General features: G+C 37.8%; 2 protein-coding genes across 2 annotated transcripts; both read right to left on the minus strand.

Annotated features, from left to right (window-relative positions):
- Positions 1-646: 646 nt before the first annotated feature.
- Positions 647-4,071, minus strand: LOC125479312 (cytochrome b561, DM13 and DOMON domain-containing protein At5g54830-like). The gene has a single exon (XM_048588502.1). It carries the CDS (start codon positions 3,831-3,833, stop codon positions 1,104-1,106), a length of 2,730 nt encoding a protein of 909 aa, XP_048444459.1. The 5' UTR covers positions 3,834-4,071; the 3' UTR covers positions 647-1,103.
- Positions 4,072-6,055: 1,984 nt separating this feature from the next.
- LOC103953769 (probable CCR4-associated factor 1 homolog 7) lies at positions 6,056-7,736 on the minus strand. The gene is made up of 2 exons (XM_009365564.3): positions 7,410-7,736; positions 6,056-7,273 (listed from the first exon to the last, which is right to left on the minus strand). The coding sequence occupies exon 2, from the start codon at positions 7,098-7,100 to the stop codon at positions 6,279-6,281; it is 822 nt and encodes a 273-aa protein (XP_009363839.2). The 5' UTR covers positions 7,101-7,273; positions 7,410-7,736; the 3' UTR covers positions 6,056-6,278.
- Between the last annotated feature and the right edge of the window lie 13,324 nt (positions 7,737-21,060).

Consider the following 21,060-nt stretch of genomic DNA (forward strand, 5'->3'; position numbering starts at 1 on the left):
AAAAACATAAACAGTCAAAATATTTGCAAGTGCCATTTACCACAGTAATGGAAAGAAGTTGAGCTCTTGCATAACGGTGCATAGTTCGAACTCCATCGTAACTAATCTTACATCTAATTTAACAACATTTATCCTTTGACAAAAAATATATATATTTAAGTGAATAGTGGGTAAATTTAAGCCCTAAAGTTGGTCTAAGTGGTGATAAGGGAGAGGGGTTTAGATAATTCCATTGTTCGATTCTATGTATTGTAACTCATAAGGGCGGAATCACCCTTAGACCATGGTCGACCCCGACCCAATGCAAAATTTGGATTAGATTCGCTCGGTTTGCACCTTAACAACTCTCAAGGCAAAGCTAAGTCACTCGTCCAAACATCATATGATTTACAAATTTGATTTAAAAAGTTAGTCTGTTTAGCATTACTTGTCTCGAAAATCTATTAAAAGACACAATTCAACAAGGGGTGGAATCAGTTTGGTTACGGGAATTTCGCCAAAAAATTCCACCCCTTTTCAACCAAAGTAGAATCAAGTTAAGCAGATCGAATCATACACTAAAAATGCGCAACAGAAAATTATCAAATGTAGCAGAATCAGGTCCAGCAAAAGAAACAAACTCAAACGTAAGACAAAAGAAACAACATAACATGAAAAACATCTGATGTATGTCGGAATTTATAGACTTAAAAGTGAGTGAAAAACATTAGTCGAACGACACTTTACAAGAAAAGAAATATACCACTTCCATTTTTCCTAAAGCAACTCTTCCTTGTTCTTTCCAAAAGCATGAAAAATACCATCGCAAATCTACGCTAGAAGTCCTAACCTAATGTCCGCCGCAACCCGACTCTGCTCTTGTTTGATAAGAAGGCAACATAATAAAATGATGGGTATGATATAACCTTCCACTGAGTAAAAAGACGTATCAAGTATACAAACTGCATCCCATGGGGTGAATATCCTTCTTCGGGATGAATGCTTGCAGCCGAATAAGGTGATCAGCGCGAAAACAGGCCTTCGATTCCCCATATGATGTGAGAACACTCTCAAAATTGGTGAAAAAGAGTAATTCTTATCAAAGAACAACACTATCTACCTATCTATCTGTTCAGAGACTCTAATTGAACTTCCATTCTTCCTGATGTTTGCGAATCTTTCTCTGAGTGTATTCCGTTCGGGCTCAACAGATCAACAGAGTCATCTTCCTCAAGGTTCCCCAGCACCCAATTGCTTCTTCCAAAACTTCTATCCCTCCTTTGTTGTTTTTCACGGTATTCCAGATACAAAACAATCAATGCACCCATCAAGAACCAAATTATCAACGCCCAAGTAAGTCCGTGAACATTTTCAGCATCATATCTATCTCCTAAATGCTTCATTCCACTGAAAAGTGCTGCAATTCCTAAAACAAAGGCGCATCTCCCACCGATCACATGAAAGTACTCCCAGAGAATCCTTTTAGAGGAAACCTCCTCTCCATGAGCCGGTCTTTTGGGCCTTACGTATGCATTCACAGGTTGTATACAGACCAAAAACAACGCAGCCATCCCAAACTTAACATGTAATGAGCTGACAAAGAAACCCCTAAGCTCAGCAACAGCAAAAAGAACAGCAAGTAGGATGATTGCCAAACCTGAGTACTGCAAGTAAACATGAAGCTTGAACCAACCATCACCCTTAACATGTTTCAAGTATCTAGCCGACAGTATTCCACCAGGAAGCAAGATACCCCAAGCGAGAAACATCATAAATCCATGTACAGCTAATACCGGCTGTAAATCCTGCTCTGCCTCTGCAGAACCACGCATAAGCAGCACCCTAATAGGCCTACTGCTCGTAACAAAATGCATGTTTTGTTCACTTAGATTCTCATCTGTCCATGCAGTACCCATTGCCCAAACAACTTTAAGCGGAGTAGTGGGATCAATTATGTTTTTACACTCCGGTTTATCACTCTTACCACACGACGGTTTCAAAGGACGACTGAACTCGAATGTAATGATGCCATTTTCTGACTTGCACCTCACATAAGTCAAATTCTCAGTTGTTGGATGTATACTCGAAGCATCCCTTCCATCAATCCAGTAAGTGTTTACACGCCCTTTACCAATATTATCAATCCAACCTACATAGGAATAGCTGTTCACCATTCCTCTGCCAAACCCTATTGCCAAAAAACCGCTCTTCTTCTCACCACGAACTGCAATAGATATTGAGTGTTCTGACAATGTCCAAAACAAGGTAACTTGCTGATCATCCAAAACGACACTGTTATTATACATATCAGGCAGACCTCCGTCAACCACCTGCACTTTCCAACCCATTTTCTGCTCATAAAGAGATTGATAGTATACTTGGTCCGGGGTATTCCTATCCGGTGCCCAAACCAATTCCATAGGTTTGGCTTGAACTCCTTGAGCTTCAGGCCCTCCTGCATAAATAGTCTCGGTAGAATTCCTTAGTGTAGCATTCCCACCAAGTGGGTCGGAAGTGATGTACATCGCGACATCATGCCCTGCTTGTATTGAAAACTTGACGGGCACCCCTCTTTCCACTCTCAACATCGGAGCCTCTTTCTTGTTAATGTACAAAACCTTTGAAGGGTTTGGCGGGTCTGGATAATGTAACGCTGGGCCGGAAGTAACTACGAGCGGGGCCTTGGCATCGGCGATAATCAGATGCTGATCCTCCTTTTCATCTGCATCTAACGGACCCAAACAGTCATTCACATTTTCAGAAACATTCAGCACCAAATGACCGAAAACCACACTCTTCGGTCCACCATGGTTCTGGGGAAGATAGTACGGCTGAAGAAGATCTGGTGGCCTAATCGGCCCTAATGCCCAAATGACCTTCATCTTCTCCGTATAATTCACCGCCAAATCGTACTTCTTGTCATTGGAAACCAACGGCCTCTGGTACCTAATAAACGACACGGCATCCCTCCTCTGCCCGTAAACCAATTTGGTATTGTTCACCTCGCCACCATTCGGGCCGGACCCTTCGTATCTGGTATCGGGGCAAACCCCCTTCACCTCGCCGTCCTTGTACAAGGTGCACTCACTGTACTTTGTGATGTAAAAATCGTTCACAAACGCCATGCCATCCTCTTTGAACCCCGCGACGGCGACATCAGCTCCGAGCATGAGCTCGGAAGTCGAATTCGGGTTGGCCCACCCGAAAGCCATGTAATTCATGGTCCCGGTGGCGGCCTCCAATCCGATATCGATCAGATTCTCCTCAGCACTCAACGTCCATCGAACCCTATAATTCTTCGACAAAACCTTGCAATTTTCCAGCATAGTCGGCTCAGTATGAATCCGAACCCGACCCGTTTCGTTCCCTGAATCGGTTCCACTCGACGGCGACGGGGAAGGAGCCGAACCAGACGACCCGTTTTTGAAATCCCCGAGAATTACGTGCCCGAAGTCGGAGGCGGTGGGGAGGTCCCACACGGCGAGGACTTGGATCTGATCCCAGGTGACGTTGTCCTTCAAGCGCACGATAAAGCTGTCGCTTTTGTACGTCTCGTTGAGCTTCTGATAGGAGACGACGAAGCCGGCGGTCAAATTCGTCAAATCGGGGCCGGCGGCGGCCCACCAGTGGACGTCGGAGCCGGGGAGCATGTCGAAATCGGAGACCTTGAAGGAGCAATCATCGATTATACGAATCGATCCGCGGAGCTGGTGCTGGAGCATTTTGAATTCGGATTCCAAGTTGACGAGGGGGCTGGTTTTGGGGCAATCGGAACTGACCGGATCGGCATGGCAGAGTGCGAGGAGGAGGAGGAGGACGGAGAGAAACCTTAGGAAATTGGGTTTGCGAGGCATGAGGGGTGCGAGATCCGGATCTGATCGGATCTTTGATGGGTTCGTGGGTCTTGGATCCGAATCACTGGTTGTATTATGTAATGTGTATTCTAAAAACTGAAATTAGAGAGAGGGCGGAGGGAATGATAAAATCACCTGGTGGTGCACGGTGGTGATGCTCGCCGTCGATTAGCTCCGCCGTGTGCTTTGGGGGACAGAGAGAGAGAGAGAGAGAGAGAGAGAGGAAATGGGGTGACGGAGAAGGAAGAGGAGACCAAGATCGACGTGCGTGCAACTTTTTGAAAAAGCGCTTCGCCACGTTCTCTCAGTCCGGGGCTCGATTGGAATTTTCGTACTTTCGGGAAGAACAATTTTGATTTCAATCTTTTTTTATTGGGATTTTTTAAGTTCGATTTCAATTCCCAATAACCAATTTTTAGATTCTTATTATTTTTGTTTTTGAATTCAAAAACAAGAGCCAGGGTGTTTTTCTCGTTTTTAAAATTTTTGTTTTGCGTTTTTTATGGTAATGTTGGTATTTATCTCGTTCCTCCTACCTGAGGTCAACCTACGCCGGCACAAAATTTAATTCGAGAGAGAATCTTGGTGACAGTTTTGAGGAAGTATAGGAAATGGAAAAACTAATTTCCAACAATATAAAACCTAATTATTTATGGCGATGGTTACCTTATCTAAATGTTGTTCAAATATGCAATTACGTCAAATATCATATTTAAATTATTAGTTGTCGTGACATAATATGTGTTTATCACATGAAATAATATTAATACGAAAAAAAACTTATGTGTGTCTGCCTATAAAATGTATGAAACATGGGAGGGTATAGTACCAAACAAACGGGATCACATCTCGTACTTAAGATAAAATGCGATAAGACTAACATTAGATCTGAGTGCCAGATTACTCTGAGTATTTATTAAATATACCTAAAAATTAACCCTTAATTTCAAAAATGTCAATTTTTATAAAATATTTCAAATATATCCAAAATTCCACCTAAATAGATACAAATACCCTCAAATTTAACCATCAAATAAATTATAGGCGTTTTAGCCAAAATGATTCGTGATATTGACATAACTCCTTAATCTGGTCCTTAACCATTAATGATAATCAATAGTAGTGTTATTGAATTTGTCTATCGTGAATCATTTTAATCTTTATTTGAATTTGTCCATCGTGATCATTTTAGTTTTTTTTGTGAAAAATCTGTCAATTGCTCTGTTAGTGTGATGATGTGGCGTCACATGGGTCTCACAAATACAATCATATAACAACATGTATCGTTTGAGAACTATTTTTATATTTAAAACTAAAACGATATTAGTAAGAAAAAAGGCGTTGAAGGCATGATTGAAATTATGCTGCTCCCACTTGCGATAACCGCATCGGCGCTCAATGTCAATAATGAGGGGGTCGAAGGGGATAGGGTTCTGGTGGTGGAGTGTAGAAGCGAAGGTGAAGTTGGACTGGAGCTTGAGGCAACAATAGCTAAAAAGCCTTTAATTTATTTAATTGTTAAATTTAAGAGTATTTGTGTCTATTTAAGCGAAATCTTGAATATATTTGAAATTTTTTATAAAAAATGACATTTTTGAAATTAAGAGTTAATTTTAGGCTATATTTGATAAATACTCCCAGATTCTAGAATGTTTCGATCAAATATGATGTAACTAGCATTATTACATATTACTAACGAAATGTGAAAAGGTAGTCTTGTTGATATATACAAAATCCTGAAATCTTGAGTTGTTTGGAACTTTGGAAGTTAAGATGCCAATCTTAGGCATGAAAATAAAAATCTTCCTTGAAAATGCACCAAGAATATCAACTCAAACACCCTGCGATTACTTAGATGACAAGTAAAAAATAGCACAGCCGACGCCGAGAGTCGATGTTCGAGCTGGTTCCTTTCGCAAGGACGCTGTTTCTGCAGGCTTCTTCCCATTCCTGCCCACTGTCACCAACACTGAAGAAAATGACACGCATGAAGCGAAATGGCTTGACAGAACAATCTTCGGCAAATGAAAGGAAAGAATCTCCAACTGCAAAACAACAACACTCTGTACGATAACCATCGCTTAGACAAGAACCCCGAACGCTGATGCAGAACTAGTGACGATTGATCGAAAAACAACATCCTGTATATGTGTAAGCAACCAAAGAACTGCAACTTTCATACAATATGTTACGATGGAGCTCGAAATTAAATGTAGCGAGGAGAAGGGAAACTTCATAAACTTTTATTGAAACACTAACTGCAATAATATACAAGAAACTCAAAGCTGCAGAGAACCAGTTAAGGTCTCAGTTACAAGCAAAGCAAAGAGCAGAAGTTAAAACTACAACAACAATTCTTTTGCGAAGTGTACAGCGAAACTACGTGTCTCGCACTTAAATAGTCTACAAATATTCATCAATCTTTCGACAACTACTTTCTTTCAATTAGCTACTCTGTCCATTCTCAACGCCGAGACCATACAACACACCGGAGTACTTCTCCGCTGAGCCACTGAAGAAAGTATCCCTCAACTTCCTAAATGTACATGCTGTAAGCAGACTGTCGGAGCCTGCTTGATGGCACACACCAACTCGTTCCACTTCCAACAGTTCTGCAAGCTTGTTTAAGCCACCGTGAAGGCTGTTGCAGAACTTCATCAGATGCTTGATATCATACAACACTGGGAAGTAAACCTTGATCAGATTAAAGAACTCCATCTGGGTGTCAGGCAAACTCTGACAAGTCAACAACTTAAGCAAGTATCCAAAGTCGTACCCACTATGGAACGTAACCCAATACACATTGTCGCTCAATACAAGCCCTGAAGACATCAAAAGCTCGCCAAACCGATTCACATCAATCCCCTTCTCATTGTTCTTCTTGAAATCAATCCCACACTGACGCAACAACTCAATCGAATCGCTCGCATATATGTCTTCGCTCACGTTGAACTCGCGAAAGTTAAATTGCCAAATGTACTGGTTCTCGGTCGACAGAGTGGGAAGGTTGCCGTTCTCATCAAAGAAAGTGAGACCCAACTGAATCAATTTCAACATATCAACATTGTCCTTCAGAGTCTTGTAGTTAAACTCATTGATGTTCTTAAAATCCCCCACCGGGCGAAGAACCACGCCCGGAAACTCAGTATCCATAGCCACATACGGATACTTCAAAACAATATCACGAATCAGAGCAAACTCTTCATCGAGATTATCGTTCCACACCTCTCGGATTTCAATCGAATCCCCCTTCGGTAAAATCGACATTTCCAATTTACCAAATCAAGCAACAGAAGGACGAATACTATTAAACCCAGATCTACAAACAGTGCCCAAAGCGTTCCAGAACCCCCGAAAACCAAAACTCCCAACAGGATGCAGCAAATAATTATCAATCAATCAGTCAAAAACCCCAGAACCTGAACTGGATCTTCTCAGATCTGACACAAAAAACAACACGAAAACCATCAAACGACGACGGATTAACAGTACTTAACTGCATACAACAGTACTAGTAAGAACCCTAGAAAGCAAATCGATTGGGGAAGAAACTGCGATTGGGGTGAAAGATCTGACCTTTGACTTGTGGAATTGGGGCTGGAGACGAACGGATCTGGGACTTGGAGAAAGTGATTTGGTGTTCTCCGGGCGGATGTTCTAGGTCAACGGAGCGGGAGAGGAGAGAGAGAAGGGGGTTGGGGGCGGAAGAACGTGATTTGGAGATCTTGACTATGGTGGGTTCTTAACGACTCAAGGCAGCCGAAAGAGAAAGTGAAGTCGCCAAGAAATGGGTGAAGGTTAAAATCGCTGGAGTTTCGCCTCTCAGACTCACAATCATTTGAGACGACTGCGTTTTCCCCTTTTTGCTTGTCGAGGATCAAATTTGCCTTTTGTTATATGCTTTACTTTAGCAATGGGACATATGAAGATAATATTTATAGGGCTCATATTTTGTTTCAAGGAAAATTAATGAAAAATTAAAAAAAAAAAAATTTAGTTTTAATTAAAAAAGATCAATAAAGGTGTAGTGAATGGTACTAGATAAATGTAAAAATGTGGTTTTTCAGTTAAAAGTAAACAGTATCAGGAGTATTTCGTTAAAACTCCATTTGTTTTACTACTTAAAATATACAATTATTTGTAGCACAAATCTTTTTTTTTTTCCTCAAACAAACGATATTATCTACACTAAGAGGAAGGAGATTTTAGCACAAATCTTATCATGTATCTATATGGTGGGAAGAATCAAGCTTCGCTGCTCGGAGAGAAGTAACAAGTCATGCTGAAATCCAATTATAAATGAATAAGTGCCCAATCATAGTTTTTAATTATTCAAACACATGTCCATTTGTTTGTTTTTCAGCATCACTTATTGCTTTCTTTTAGCAACGAAGTATAGTTCTAGTGGGAATAGGATCTTCAATCCGAATCCTTCAATCTTGTATGTTGAATCGAAAATCGAACGGCAATAATTAATGAACTTTCTTTCTTGTTTTTTCTTGTCATCTTCCTCCTCTTCTCACTCTCTATGACTCTCTTCTCGTTTATTGGGGAGGACTTGGTTTCAATTTTGGGCAACCGAAGGCCAAAAAACAACGATGCTAGCATGGTGGGTCGACAATCGAAGCAAGCACCCAAGATATGGAAACAAACACTTCCTTGAGTGAAATGGGCAAGATTTCCAACTATTACTGATATTTTTCCAATAAATTAAGGGTATTTGTACACACAGGTGCGTTTTATTGACCAGTGGCGACTTACGTTTCTTATAGTGTACAGTGCTTTTTTGTTTGTAATGCAATGATATTATAGAGTTTCAACTAAATCACACAGTGAGTTAGTCATAGTAAATATGACACGTACCATTGATAGAAATTGAACCATAAATCTTCTTTTTACAAGTGAAAAAGAACAATATTAAACCGTAATTTTATACCAGCTTCCAGAACAATTTTATCTACACAAGGGTCAATATAGTCAAACTTGATAGGCCACCGGCTACCGAATGACTCAGTCACCCGTCAACTCGTTGAAGTCCCATCTTATTCATCCTCAACCCAAGATTTTTGGACCACCAAATTTTAATAGGGCGCGACAACGAAATGACTCAAAATTAAAATTAAGTGCAAGTTGTGTGTGCAAAATGTAAACTTGTTGGGCTTTTGTTAAAGGTCCACAGCTCGATGTCATAAATTGGGATAAATTTTTTAATGTGATTAGAATACAGGTAGTATATCACATATTTGATATTTTTATATAATATGAGAATTTTTTTTTAAGTTATTAGATTTTTAACAGACATGTTCTACTATTTATATAATAATATATGATGTACCATCTTATGGTTCGATCACATTAAAACATCTCTCATAAACCGGAACTGTACGACCAAGTTGAAAGACAAGAACCAAATGAAGCTCGTCCTAACATGGGTCCGTGTAGCGAACCCAATTCTGTAGAAGCTGCCACTTGTAACCTTTTTATTATTTTATCACTTTGCAAATTATACATGAACTGTAATTATTTTAATTATTGAATTTAGTGCGTTTATTAAAATATGTATAGCCACTTAATATCACAGTTTAGTTTTCACTTGTAAGTTAAAAGTTTTAGATTTGATTATCGTTAAAGACAAATTTGAACTACATTATTGTTACCTCATTGTGAAGTTAAGCTCACCTCCTTTCCGCTAGTGGATAATATCATTTGTTAAAAATATATATGTAAAATAATTGATTCACTCTTTAATTTTTTTTGTGCAGTTTGCTTACATGTAAATAATTGAACACGTGTATTTAAAAAAAATTGGGATCAAATACTTAAATATTATATTGACTAACGAACTAGTTAATCTTATTTCATTTCACTACTTCTTCTATTTGTAAGCTTTCTGATTTCTTTCTTTTTTATATTTTTGTTATAAAATATCCTAAATATTAAATACTAAATATTTGTTTCTTTTATCTTACAACGTGGTGTCCTCACATAGCTTTATACAGTTGGATGATTGCTTTGTGAAAGTGATGTCATTTAGATATTCTCAAGCACTTATATTTAATTAAATGCTGGACTCACTTTCATTTTAGCACGTCTAATTTGATAGGGTGTCCCACCGTCTAAACTAATAAAAAGTTTGAGCCTTGAATTTCAATCAATTCTTATCTCAAATTTTATACTTAGTTTATGTTTGGTGATAATGTTTTGTAAGATGAATTTTGAAATGGTGGCAAAGATGGTGGTTAGGCTGAGGTTGGTGTTGGCGGTGGTAATAGTAGGGGATGGTGGCGGTACGACGACAATGATGGGTGGTGGTGATCGAGGTGGTAGATGTGGTGGGGTCTTGGTTGGTATTAAATGCATTTTGCATGAGCTTTGGTGAAACGAAGACCTGTTTTATAAACCTTAATAAACTATCCTAATTAAGGTAGATTTGATCTTGCATGAAGATGTTGTCCAAATGATGTCACCATTTCTAATACTTGTGCCAAATTTAGCCTCCATTCCTAAAATATAGTTAAAATGAATAGTGCATGGCTATAATTAAAATTTTTATGGTAGCCGTATTCATCCCCTCCAAACATGTTATACAAATATTAGATTTCGTGATATTTTTTCCTATTATATATGACTTTAATTTTTTTTTATTTTTTAAATCACCAAACCTTGTCCAGTAGTTTTTACTTCTAAAAAAAATCCAACAACTAGTTGACGTCATCACAGACATTAGCCACCTTTTGATATGGACCGGTCCAATTCCAAGTATGTGAAACATCATATGGCTTCAAAGTTGAGTATGTGTGATAAATGGTGAGCTGCATCACACTTTATCATTGTAACCCTTAAAGCATGTAACAACCCGTCTCGAGATTTACGGAACAAAAAGGGTATTTTTGTATTTTCACAAAGTTGGGGGGGGATATTTTCCTTTTAAAAATTAGTTTTTGGGTTTTAATTGGTGTGCCCAAGGGGCCTACCCCTGATTTGTTTGTCCCCGATCCCCTCTCATTTCTCTTGTCCTCACTCTTCTCTCCCAAGTTCTCTTTTTCCCTCACTCCTCACAACTCTCTCTCTTTTCTCTATCTCATTTCTCTCCGTCTCGCAAGTCTCTTCTCTCCCTTCTTTCATGGCTAGCACCGAGATGGTGCTTTGGAGATGACCACCAGATGCCACCCTCACCTATGGGATGTCCCTCATCCCTCTTATTAGACTCTTTCACTTCAATCTATCAACTTTGCAACTGCATCACCGCGGCTGAGCCGCCTTGTTCGACACTGATTATCGATTCCCCCGCATAAGAGTAAGGTTCTAGACCTTTGAATTAATCCTTCCCTCTTCGTTAGTTGTTGACTAAACTTTTGTACACGTTTTAAATGTCAAACCACAAAGAAACCACCTTGGAGACATTTCCCCAGTTTTCCGGTGAGCACCGCCCCTTTCGAGGTAATTTTCGGCCAAACCACGGCGAGTTAGCCAGCGTGCAAGGTATCAATCTCTTCGTCTCGCCGAGTACTACAACTTTCCTTTTTGTTTCAGAAGAAGTTATATCCATTTGAATCTTACCCAGTTTCTGGCGACCTCAGTGACTTTTGAGACGTTTTCCAGCCAAACCACGATGAGTTAGACGTCAGTGAGAGGTACCATTCTCTTTGTCTCATCGAGAACTATGATTTCCGTTTTTGAATCACTTGATTTCGTTAAGTTTTGACAAAGTTATTAAAGTTTAAAGTTTGTTCAACTTTCCCGCCAAAATCCAGCCTTCCCTTCCGTTTAGCTCTGGCGAGCAGCAACCACACCAGGCCTTTAGGCTTTTCTTGCCAAGCCCAACCTTTTAACCCTTTGAACTCATCCCAAAACCCTTAAGAACTCAAACCCATGGGCCTTTAGGCCCAACCCAGAACCAACCTAAACGCTTTTACCTAGAAACCTAAACCCAACCCAATTTCCTATTTCTAAAACTCAACCCAAAATCCTATTTAAGCTAAGGCCCTTGGGTTGATTAAAAGTCGGGCCTTAGGCCCGTTCACCTTAAAGCCCTAAGCCTAATTCCTAAAGCTAAACCCAGTCCACCTAAAACCCTAAGCCCACTTCCCAAAACCCATTTCTTAAGCCCACTAACCCATCCTACCTAATTACCTACACCCTAAACCCATATCCCTAAAGCCCAAACCTTTTAAACCCTTAGACCCAAATTGGTCCAACCCAATACCTTTGATCTGGTCTGATCGTTGACTCGGTCAACGGTCAGCATTGACTTTGACTTTAACCCGTCAACTGTCAACGTTGACTTTTTGGGTTGACTTTTCGAGTTTTCATCTGAGACCCTCCTAGGCTAATTTCAACATCTTGTACCCGTTTTTTACGCCCGTTTTTCCAAATTAATTTGTTTGAGTAGAGTTTGACTGAATGTACCCTTTGTGTGAATAGGTGCAATTAGTAACAGTGATTCCATTATTCCTTTTTGGTATGCTTTGCACCAACGGTGTGCGGTGAGTGGACCCCTTCTAAAAATGCATGTTTTAATAATAGAAATGCATACATGAAAAGCATGATTTAACAATTATGTTCTATGAAACGTTTTATGAGATAACATGTTTATTGAGGCTATTTTGATTATTTTTTTTTTTATAACCCGTGTTCTTATAGAATATTCAATGGCTGACAATATGATATTTAGAACATGTTTAGAACACCTCTTTATAGTATAGATGATGGATGACTTTCACTGGTTTTGTACTTACCTAGTGGTCATTTCCGCTACGGGACGTAGGGATAGATTCCAGTCCGTCCCGGGCGACTATTTGGTGTTGGCATAGGGCCTGAAGTGTGTTTCCTTTAGCTATTTAGCACAGGGACGGGGAGCCGGCATGGGGTCTGGAGTGTGTTTTCCTCTGATATATCAACTTGGTCCACTCATATTTGTTTTGCGCTCCCTTCAAGACTTAGAATCGAGGCATACAATCTCAGCGTCTAGACACCTCCGCATTGGCATCTTCGAGTCCTCTCGGTGTAGGATCCATTCTTTTATTCATTCAATTTTATATTATTTCCTTTAGTATTCTAGTTAGTTGTATGCTCTGAACACGTTCCTTTGGTGCTTATTCTTCATAATTAAATTTATAAGTTTTATTTATTCATTTTTCTCAGTATTTGCATTCAATAAATGACTTTTGTCACTCTCAGGTGTCGGTTAGCACGTGCCTATCCTGGTATTCGGGGAATATCAGGATCAAGGCGTGTCAAAGCATCTCCAAAGGAGATGTCAAAATTGTCATGTAAGCATACAACAGTAAAAGATAGCAGCAAACTATCTCCAACCGAGCCTTCAATTTCTTACGCGACGCTGAGTCATTTGAAAGCAAATCCTTTTGTTGTCAAATTTGACAGCATATGTCAAATTTATTAAATGATTTTTTAATAGATTAATATAATATATAATAAATGTTATGTTTTTTTAAATATTTGATTGGTTGCCTTAATGAATGGACTCCATAAAAAAGATAAAAAAAATTATTAAATGACATTTTTATTTAACAAATTAGGTGAAGCAAAATATTGTGCAAAATGTCAAATTGCCACATAAATCATCAACCATTATTTTGATGTTTATCACCACAGCAGCAACACATGCACCAGTCCTTTGAATAATGGTGGATTGAGGCTAGGGATGGGCAACGGTTATGGCAGGCGGGTAACCGCGATTATTTACCCATAACCATTTAAGCTTTTACCCACATAACCATTTACCCGTTGGGTATTTAACATAAACAGGTATACACATACCCATAACCGTTTATAAACGGTTAACCATACCCATAAACGCATACCCATTTACCCATAACCGTGTACCCGTTTACTTTTTTTTTTTTTACCCGTCTACCTATTTTTTTAACAACTTTAAAATTAAAAAGAAATTTGTAATAATTTTCATTTTTCTAAGTATTAAATACCATTATAAGTACATTTAACATGTATTTTTATATTAACGGCAAAATTATTTATGAATATATGCGATGTCTCTTAATTATTTGACGGTCAATCTATTACAAGAATCATGCATGGTTGTAGGTTAATTAATATTCTTGTATACATATATATTTATATATGTAAGTACGCATCAGTCCGCTGATAGGCTAATTTGATAAATATTTTGATTTTTATTTAGAAACATATGTTCATCAATCCAAGCTATTTAATCGATTTCTAATTCTGGGGTCAAATATTTATTGAAAACTCGAGGCCAATTAAATAAATAATAAATATATATATATAGGTACGCATCATCGAATAATAACATGTTTCTAAATGTTTAAGGTAATCATTGTCTTGAATTGGTTAAAACTCCAAAAGACTCCAAAGCAAAACTGTCAAACACTAATACTTTAGCATATTCAATCATATATATTAAATATTAGCCCGTTCTATCAACTATATTTTTCTCTCAAGTGAGGCATATATATATATATATATATATATATATTATATTATATGGCCCTTTATAACCAAATATATCTCGGGATACTAAACCTAGTTAGAAACTATTTTTTTTTTTTTTAGTTTTACATATATTAAAATAAACCGTTAAATGGGTATCCGTTTATAACCGTGGGTAATACCTATAACCGCCCATTTAAATTTCACGGGTAAATGGTTATACCCATAACCATTTATTTATCTAAACGGTTACCCACAACCGTAACCGTCAAATTTAAATGGGCAGATAAACGCGGTTACCCATAACCAATGGGTATTTGCCTATCCTAGTGAGGATCCTCCTGACCAAGCCCATCGGGCCGTTGAAATTTCATCCAACAGCTACAATTATTATAACTTTTAAAGTGGCATTTTGTTTGTAACCGTTGAATAAAATTTCAACGGCCCGATGAGTTTGGTCAAGAAGATCCTTACCCTTTGCTCAGGAGAGGATCATGATCCGTATGTTTTGATATGGGTCTAATGTATTGCACAGTCATAGGTACGGTCTAATAAGTAAAGCAATTAAAGTGTCCATAATTTGAAAACAAAATTGCTACCGACTGTCATTGAATGTTTTATCATGACTCTTCCGGAATTAACATGGAACTTTAAGTTACACATCAAATCTCATCATTTCATAAAAAACTCTCATCATTTTTAGTGTAAAATATATTGTTGTATTAAAAAAAAATAAAAAAAAAGGTTACTTATCAAATCTCGTCGTTTCATCAAAAACTCTATTCGACTCCTGTTTTGAATTTTTCTCGCGATTCCTGCAGATTAGTATCCAAATTTGAATTTGAATTCGCAAGAAGCTATGAGAACTACAAGTAATTGTACATGTTTTCAGTTGAATCGTTTACAACAGTAAGCTTCATTTTTGCTGGTATTTGTTACATGATTTGCGAGCATTATACATTGATTGTCTTACGTAAGTAATTGCTCTAGAGGCTTTTGACATTGATTATGTTAGCTTCGCGGGCTTTTAACATTACCAAGATGGAGGACTACATCTTACTGTTATAATCATGTAAAATTACTTATTCCACCATGATAGGTAGTTTAGCTTGTACAAGTACTTATATGGCAGGTAGTTTAGCTTGTACAAGTACTTATATGACAGGTAGTTTAGCTTGTACAAGTACTTATATGGGAAGTAGTTTAGACTGTAAAAGTACTTATATAATTGGTAGTTTAGATTATAAAAGATCAGTTGAAATCTAAGTTTATGCCGACTAATATTATAATATGATAGGTAGTTTTGTGACATCCCACATTGCCGAAGGAAGTGATCCTTATATGTATATTATCATCCCTACCTAGCACGAGGCCTTTTGGGAGCGCACTGGCTTCGGGTTCCATTGGAACTCCGAAGTTAAGCAAGTAGCGCGCGAGAGCACTCCCATGATGGGTGACCCATTGGGAAGTTCTCGTGTGAGTTCCCAGAAACAAAACCATGAGGGCGTGGTCGGGGCCCAAAACGGACAATATCGTGCTACGGTGGTGGAGCGGGTCTGGGAAGTGGTCCCCCCGGGTCGGGATGTGACAAGTTTAGCTTGTACAAGTACTTATATGACATGTAGTTTAGACTATAAAAGTACTTATATGATAGGTAGTTTAGATTGTAAAAGATCAGATGAAATATGAGTTTATGCTGACTAATAGGGTACCTAAGTTAAAAAAAAATAGAAAAATAATATAACTAATAGTGAGGCCCCCCAAGAGATTTATAGGTGTTCGAAATTTTGGAAATGTCCTAAATTAATTTTAGGAAATATGTGATGCGAATAGAATGACTCTAACTTTGACTTATAACACTCAGTTTTTTGTGAAAAAAAAAAATTGAAATTTTTAGCTTTAAGAAATATTTTGCGCTGGAGTTAAGGAAAATATTGCAAAACCTTTGTGTCACATCCCGGCCCCGACTCCATCATAGCACGATATTGTCCGTTTTGGACCCCCAGCACACCCTCATGGTTTTGTTTTGGAAACTCACACGAGAACTTCCCAGTGGGTCACCCATCATGGGAGTGCTCTCGCGCTACTACTCGCTTAACTTCGGAGTTCCGATGGAACCCGAATCCAGTGAGCTTCCAAAAGGCCTCGTGCTAGGTAGGGATGAGAATATACATATAAGGATCACTCCCCTAGGCGATGTGGGATCTTACAATCTACCCCCCTTAGGGGCCTGACGTCCTCGTCGGCACACTACGGCCAGGGTTAGGCTCTGATACCAAATTGTCACATCCCAGCCCAGGCCGGACCACTTTCCGGGCCCGACTCCACCATAACACGATATTGTCTGCTTTGGACCCCTATCACACCCTCACGGTTTTGTTTTTGGGAACTTACATGAGAACTTCCTAGTTGGTCACCCATTATGCAAGTGCTCTCGCGCGCTACTCGCTTAACTTCGAGTTCTGATGGAACCCGAAGTCAATGAGCTCCCAAAAAGCCTCGTGCTAGGTATGGATGAGAATATACATATAAGGATCACTCCCCTTGGTGATGTGGGATCTTACACTTTGGATGTGATCATACCGATTATTAGGTCATGAAACCATTTTTTATTGATTCTTAAAGTGAGAAAATAGAAAAATATCTTTAAATTTATGTTTTAAATCATTGATTACAAGGGTTTAAAAATGAATTATAATATATTTTGCACAGAAAAAATATATTTTGAAAAACACGAATATGATAACTTGTTATTATGGTAAGATAATTAAAAGAAACACTAACAAAATAAAAAAAACTGAAAAAAAAATTGAAAAGGGATGGATCGGTACTATTATAGCGATTTTTTCCGTTATTAGTCGCTATCTTTTTAGCGATTACACTCAGAGAGAATTGCTATCAAAGTACCGATCATATCATTTTTTTTCTTTTTTTTCTTTTTCCATTGAATAGCTATAGTAGAGTAAAATAATAATCACAATGCAAAGTATCAACCTAACAACAAAAAGTGCTGACATATGGAGTCCTATTCATGGACCTAAATAAAAGAATAACTAAAAATTAGACTAATCTAATTGTTAGGCCATAAAATTGGGAAATGGATCATTTCTGGATCTCTTCCACCAAATCCATCCAATCACCTAATTTGGACTCTTGAAATTTAGTCTAACGGCTAAAGTTATTATAACTTTTAAAGGAGCCTCCTGCTTGTAGCCGTTAGATCAAATTTCAAGGGCCTGAATTGATTGATTGGGTGGATTTGGTAGAAGGGATCTGGAGAGGATCTCTTTCCATAAAATTAGGACCTATTTCAAGTTAGTTTATTTTCACATAACAGATTTGTAAGGAAGAAGTTAATTTAAACCACATATTAATGAAACTCTTTTTGTCAACTATAAGAGGGTGAAAAAACATTTTTGTCTTCTATCACAAAATAAAATTATAGACAATAAAGTAATTTGCACAAACTAAATTTTACAGATGTATTGTTTTATGAAACTTCGAATTTCTATGGCACTTATTTTCAAAGCTTCAAGTTCGAGTTTTAGTATGAACTCTAGGTTCATGATACCTGCAAACAAACACAATATACATAAGTAGTGAATGAGAATAGCTTCGCGACCTATGTGTGAAAAGAATAAGTGACGACCTAAAATATGGGGCTGTCGTGGCTTGCAGGCCCAAATGAGTGGTTGTTGGGTTGCTGGGCAATAAAGTAGAAGTAAATGGGTTAACAGATTATATACCCAATTATTGGGCTAAGAAGGAAAAGTGAAAAAACAAGGCCTAACACATGGGCTTGTTATTTCATGTGAGCCAAAAAAAAAAAAAAAAAAAAACAAGTGGGACGGTTTGGTGCATATGCCCAATTAGGTTGCGGATCGACTGCAAGTAGCCCAGGTCTGTAAGAAAGATGATGCAAAACGACTTTGTTTTGGACCTTAGAGTTTTGGAGCAGGAACGACTTGGTGCCTCGGGCAGCGCGGTTTCAGGCTGTGGCTCCATGCGTGTAGGGTTTGAAAAATCCCATTTTTTTTCTTCTCTTATTCACACATATTCATTTCACCACAATGATAAGAACAATAAATTTAAGTTGAATCTATAATTTGAAAAAAAAAATAATGTAAAATTAAAGTTCATGTTTCGTGGTAAATGTTTCATGCAATCATTGCTGAAAAAAATATCGAAATTGAAACCATGTTTTATAGATTACTTGGATTGCTTGATGAATATTGTGAACGGCTTTGTAGTAAACAAGCATTCAGCTCCTTAGCTAAGTGTTAGGAGCATGTTTAACAATGCAGTTGTGGCCTAATTTAACTGAAGGAGAGAGAGATGGGTGGAGCTGCATAAAGAGAAAAATAGGCTTGGGAATTACTGTGATGATATTTCTCCTGTACCTTGTGCCTTTTTTAAGAAAAATAATGGAGTTGCTTGGCCTACAAGTAATACAAAGCTGTGCCTTTTTGTTTTTTGTAATTGATTTTTGGATTGTTTCTCACTAACATTAGTAGTTGTTGAGACTATAACTACTCAAGTAATGATTTCTGTTGTGAAATTGGTGTGAATGCCTACATAAAGAAAACCCCCACATATGGCTAAGGGTGGAAAGTGGAAGAATAGAAGTCAAAATTATATTGCTTAAGTAGTAGAAGTTTTGTTTTTATTGTTTTAGTGTGTAAGCCTTTTACATGTATTAAAAGAGACGTATACTTGTATCATATGGGTAATACAAAAAGATGAAAAGCAGAAAGTAATAATCATGTTTTTTTCATTTGTCTCTCTCTATGTTCATTTCTCTTATCTAATATTAGTGAAGAAAATAAACAGAATAATACATGACTTCCGTTTCACTTCAATCTCTAACAACTCTAATAATATATATAGGTACGCATCATCTGATAATAACATGTTTCTAAATGCTCAAGGTAATCATTATCTTGAATTGGTCAAAACTCCAAAAGACTCCAAAACAAAACTGTCGAGCACTCTAATGCTTTAGCACATTCAATCACATATATTAAACATTAGCCCGTTCTATCAACTATATTTTTCTCTCAAGTGAGGCGCATATATATACATATTATATGGCCCTTTATAACCAAATATATCTCGGGATACTAAACCCAGTTAGAAACAAATATATATATATTATTTAGTTTTACATATATTAAAATAAATGGTTAAATGGGTATCCTGTTTATAACTGCGGGTAATATCCATAACCGTCTATTTAAATTTCACGGGTAAACGATTATACCCATAACCGTTTATTAATCTAAACGGTTACCCATAACCGTAACCGTCAAGTTTAAATGGGAGGATAACTGCGGTTACCCATAACCAATGGGTATTTACCCATCCCTACTTGAGGCTTCAAGTGGATTACAATTGGTTTGCCCAGCAGCCTTTAGCTCAGGAATCTTTTTCAAGATTCTATTTAGCTCACCGTTGAAGATGAGTTGTTTGTTAAATGTGGGCTATATTGAGCCCTTTAGCCCTTCATTGCAAAATGAAAATTACTTAATATATATTAGACGCGTGTTCAAAAGGTAAAACACTCGTCAAATACAAGTTCGCTACGCGGTGAATTGGGATTTGGGAACAAGAAAATATATAACTCTAAATGGGATTTGGATTCACAACCTAGGTCATACAAATTGAATCTGATAGTTCTTATTAACTCATTCCACCAGCTCAGTACACAAACCAACGACTCCGATATCATTTACACACAAATGTGTGATCCAGATTTATGGACCCCAAGGCTCCGGACACTAAGGTCATCTCCAACTGAAGGGTCCAGAGGGCCAGAAGGTCGAAAATAGTCCGAAAACCGTCTCTAACCGAGGGCTAGGCCAGAGGGCTGTGGAATCTGAGAGGGCCCCAAGGAATTGAAGAGGGCTTGGCCAGAAAAATCAGTTTTCCTGTCGGATATAATTGACATGAAAGCTTAAAAGAATTTTGAATTCAACGACTAGCTAGCGCCAGTTACCGTTGGATTCAAAATTTATTTTTTTTTTGTTTTTTAGGTTTTTCAGGCCTATTTTTTTCCTATAAATATCTAAACCATTCCTCACAAAATTTTCACCATTCCTACACCATTTCAAATCTCATATTTTCCTTCCTCCTTCAAAAATCTATCCTTCAATTTTTTTAATAATTTTGAAATTACCTCGTTTGTAATGAAAGGTAGGGCTTGGATGGGTGTCGAAAGATAGTGTGAGGGGGAATTGTTAAACAAATGATAGTGTTTGGACTTGTATGTCTAAAAAATACTTAGAGTTCTATGAAGGCACCACTCCAGTGAATATTCGAAACCGCGAGAGTTGTTTTTCAAGATGGAAGAAACATCTTCAGCCAAGTTTGAACAAATGGCATCAAGCATTGTTAGCAGCTGCAAGTAGACATGAAGGTTAAAGGAAAAGGGCAAGGCAAATGATGATTATGCCGCTCAACATGAAGTGGCGGCCTCATTGCGATTATTGGCGGAGTAAAATGCCTTTGAGGCGGAAGAAATGAAGTGTAGGCATGAAGAACAGGCCAAACAAATACAAGAAGAGATGGATGATAAGAATATGGAAATGAACACTTTGAATTAGACTCTAATAAGTATGACCTATTTTGATAGGAGAAAAATAAAATTATGAGCTGACGGCAGTTGTTTAGTTCTGACTATACTCCTACAATGGCAGATGATGAAGATGATGTTGATTATGGATATTAAATTTAAGTTGTTGTAGTTTTTAAATTTAAGTTAATGTTGTTTTCGAATTTAATTTGTAGTTTTTAAATT

The sequence above is a fragment of a genome, unplaced genomic scaffold (assembly GCF_019419815.1).
Source record: "Pyrus x bretschneideri cultivar Hongxiangsu unplaced genomic scaffold, Pyrus_bretschneideri_v1 Contig28, whole genome shotgun sequence".
Classification (NCBI taxonomy): domain Eukaryota; kingdom Viridiplantae; phylum Streptophyta; class Magnoliopsida; order Rosales; family Rosaceae; genus Pyrus; species Pyrus x bretschneideri.

Coding starts and splice junctions, on each gene's coding strand:
- LOC125479312 (XM_048588502.1), bottom strand. CDS start 3,833: ATGCCTCGCAAACCCAATTTCCTAAGGTTTCTCTCCGTCCTCCTCCTC.
- LOC103953769 (XM_009365564.3), bottom strand. CDS start 7,100: ATGTCGATTTTACCGAAGGGGGATTCGATTGAAATCCGAGAGGTGTGG.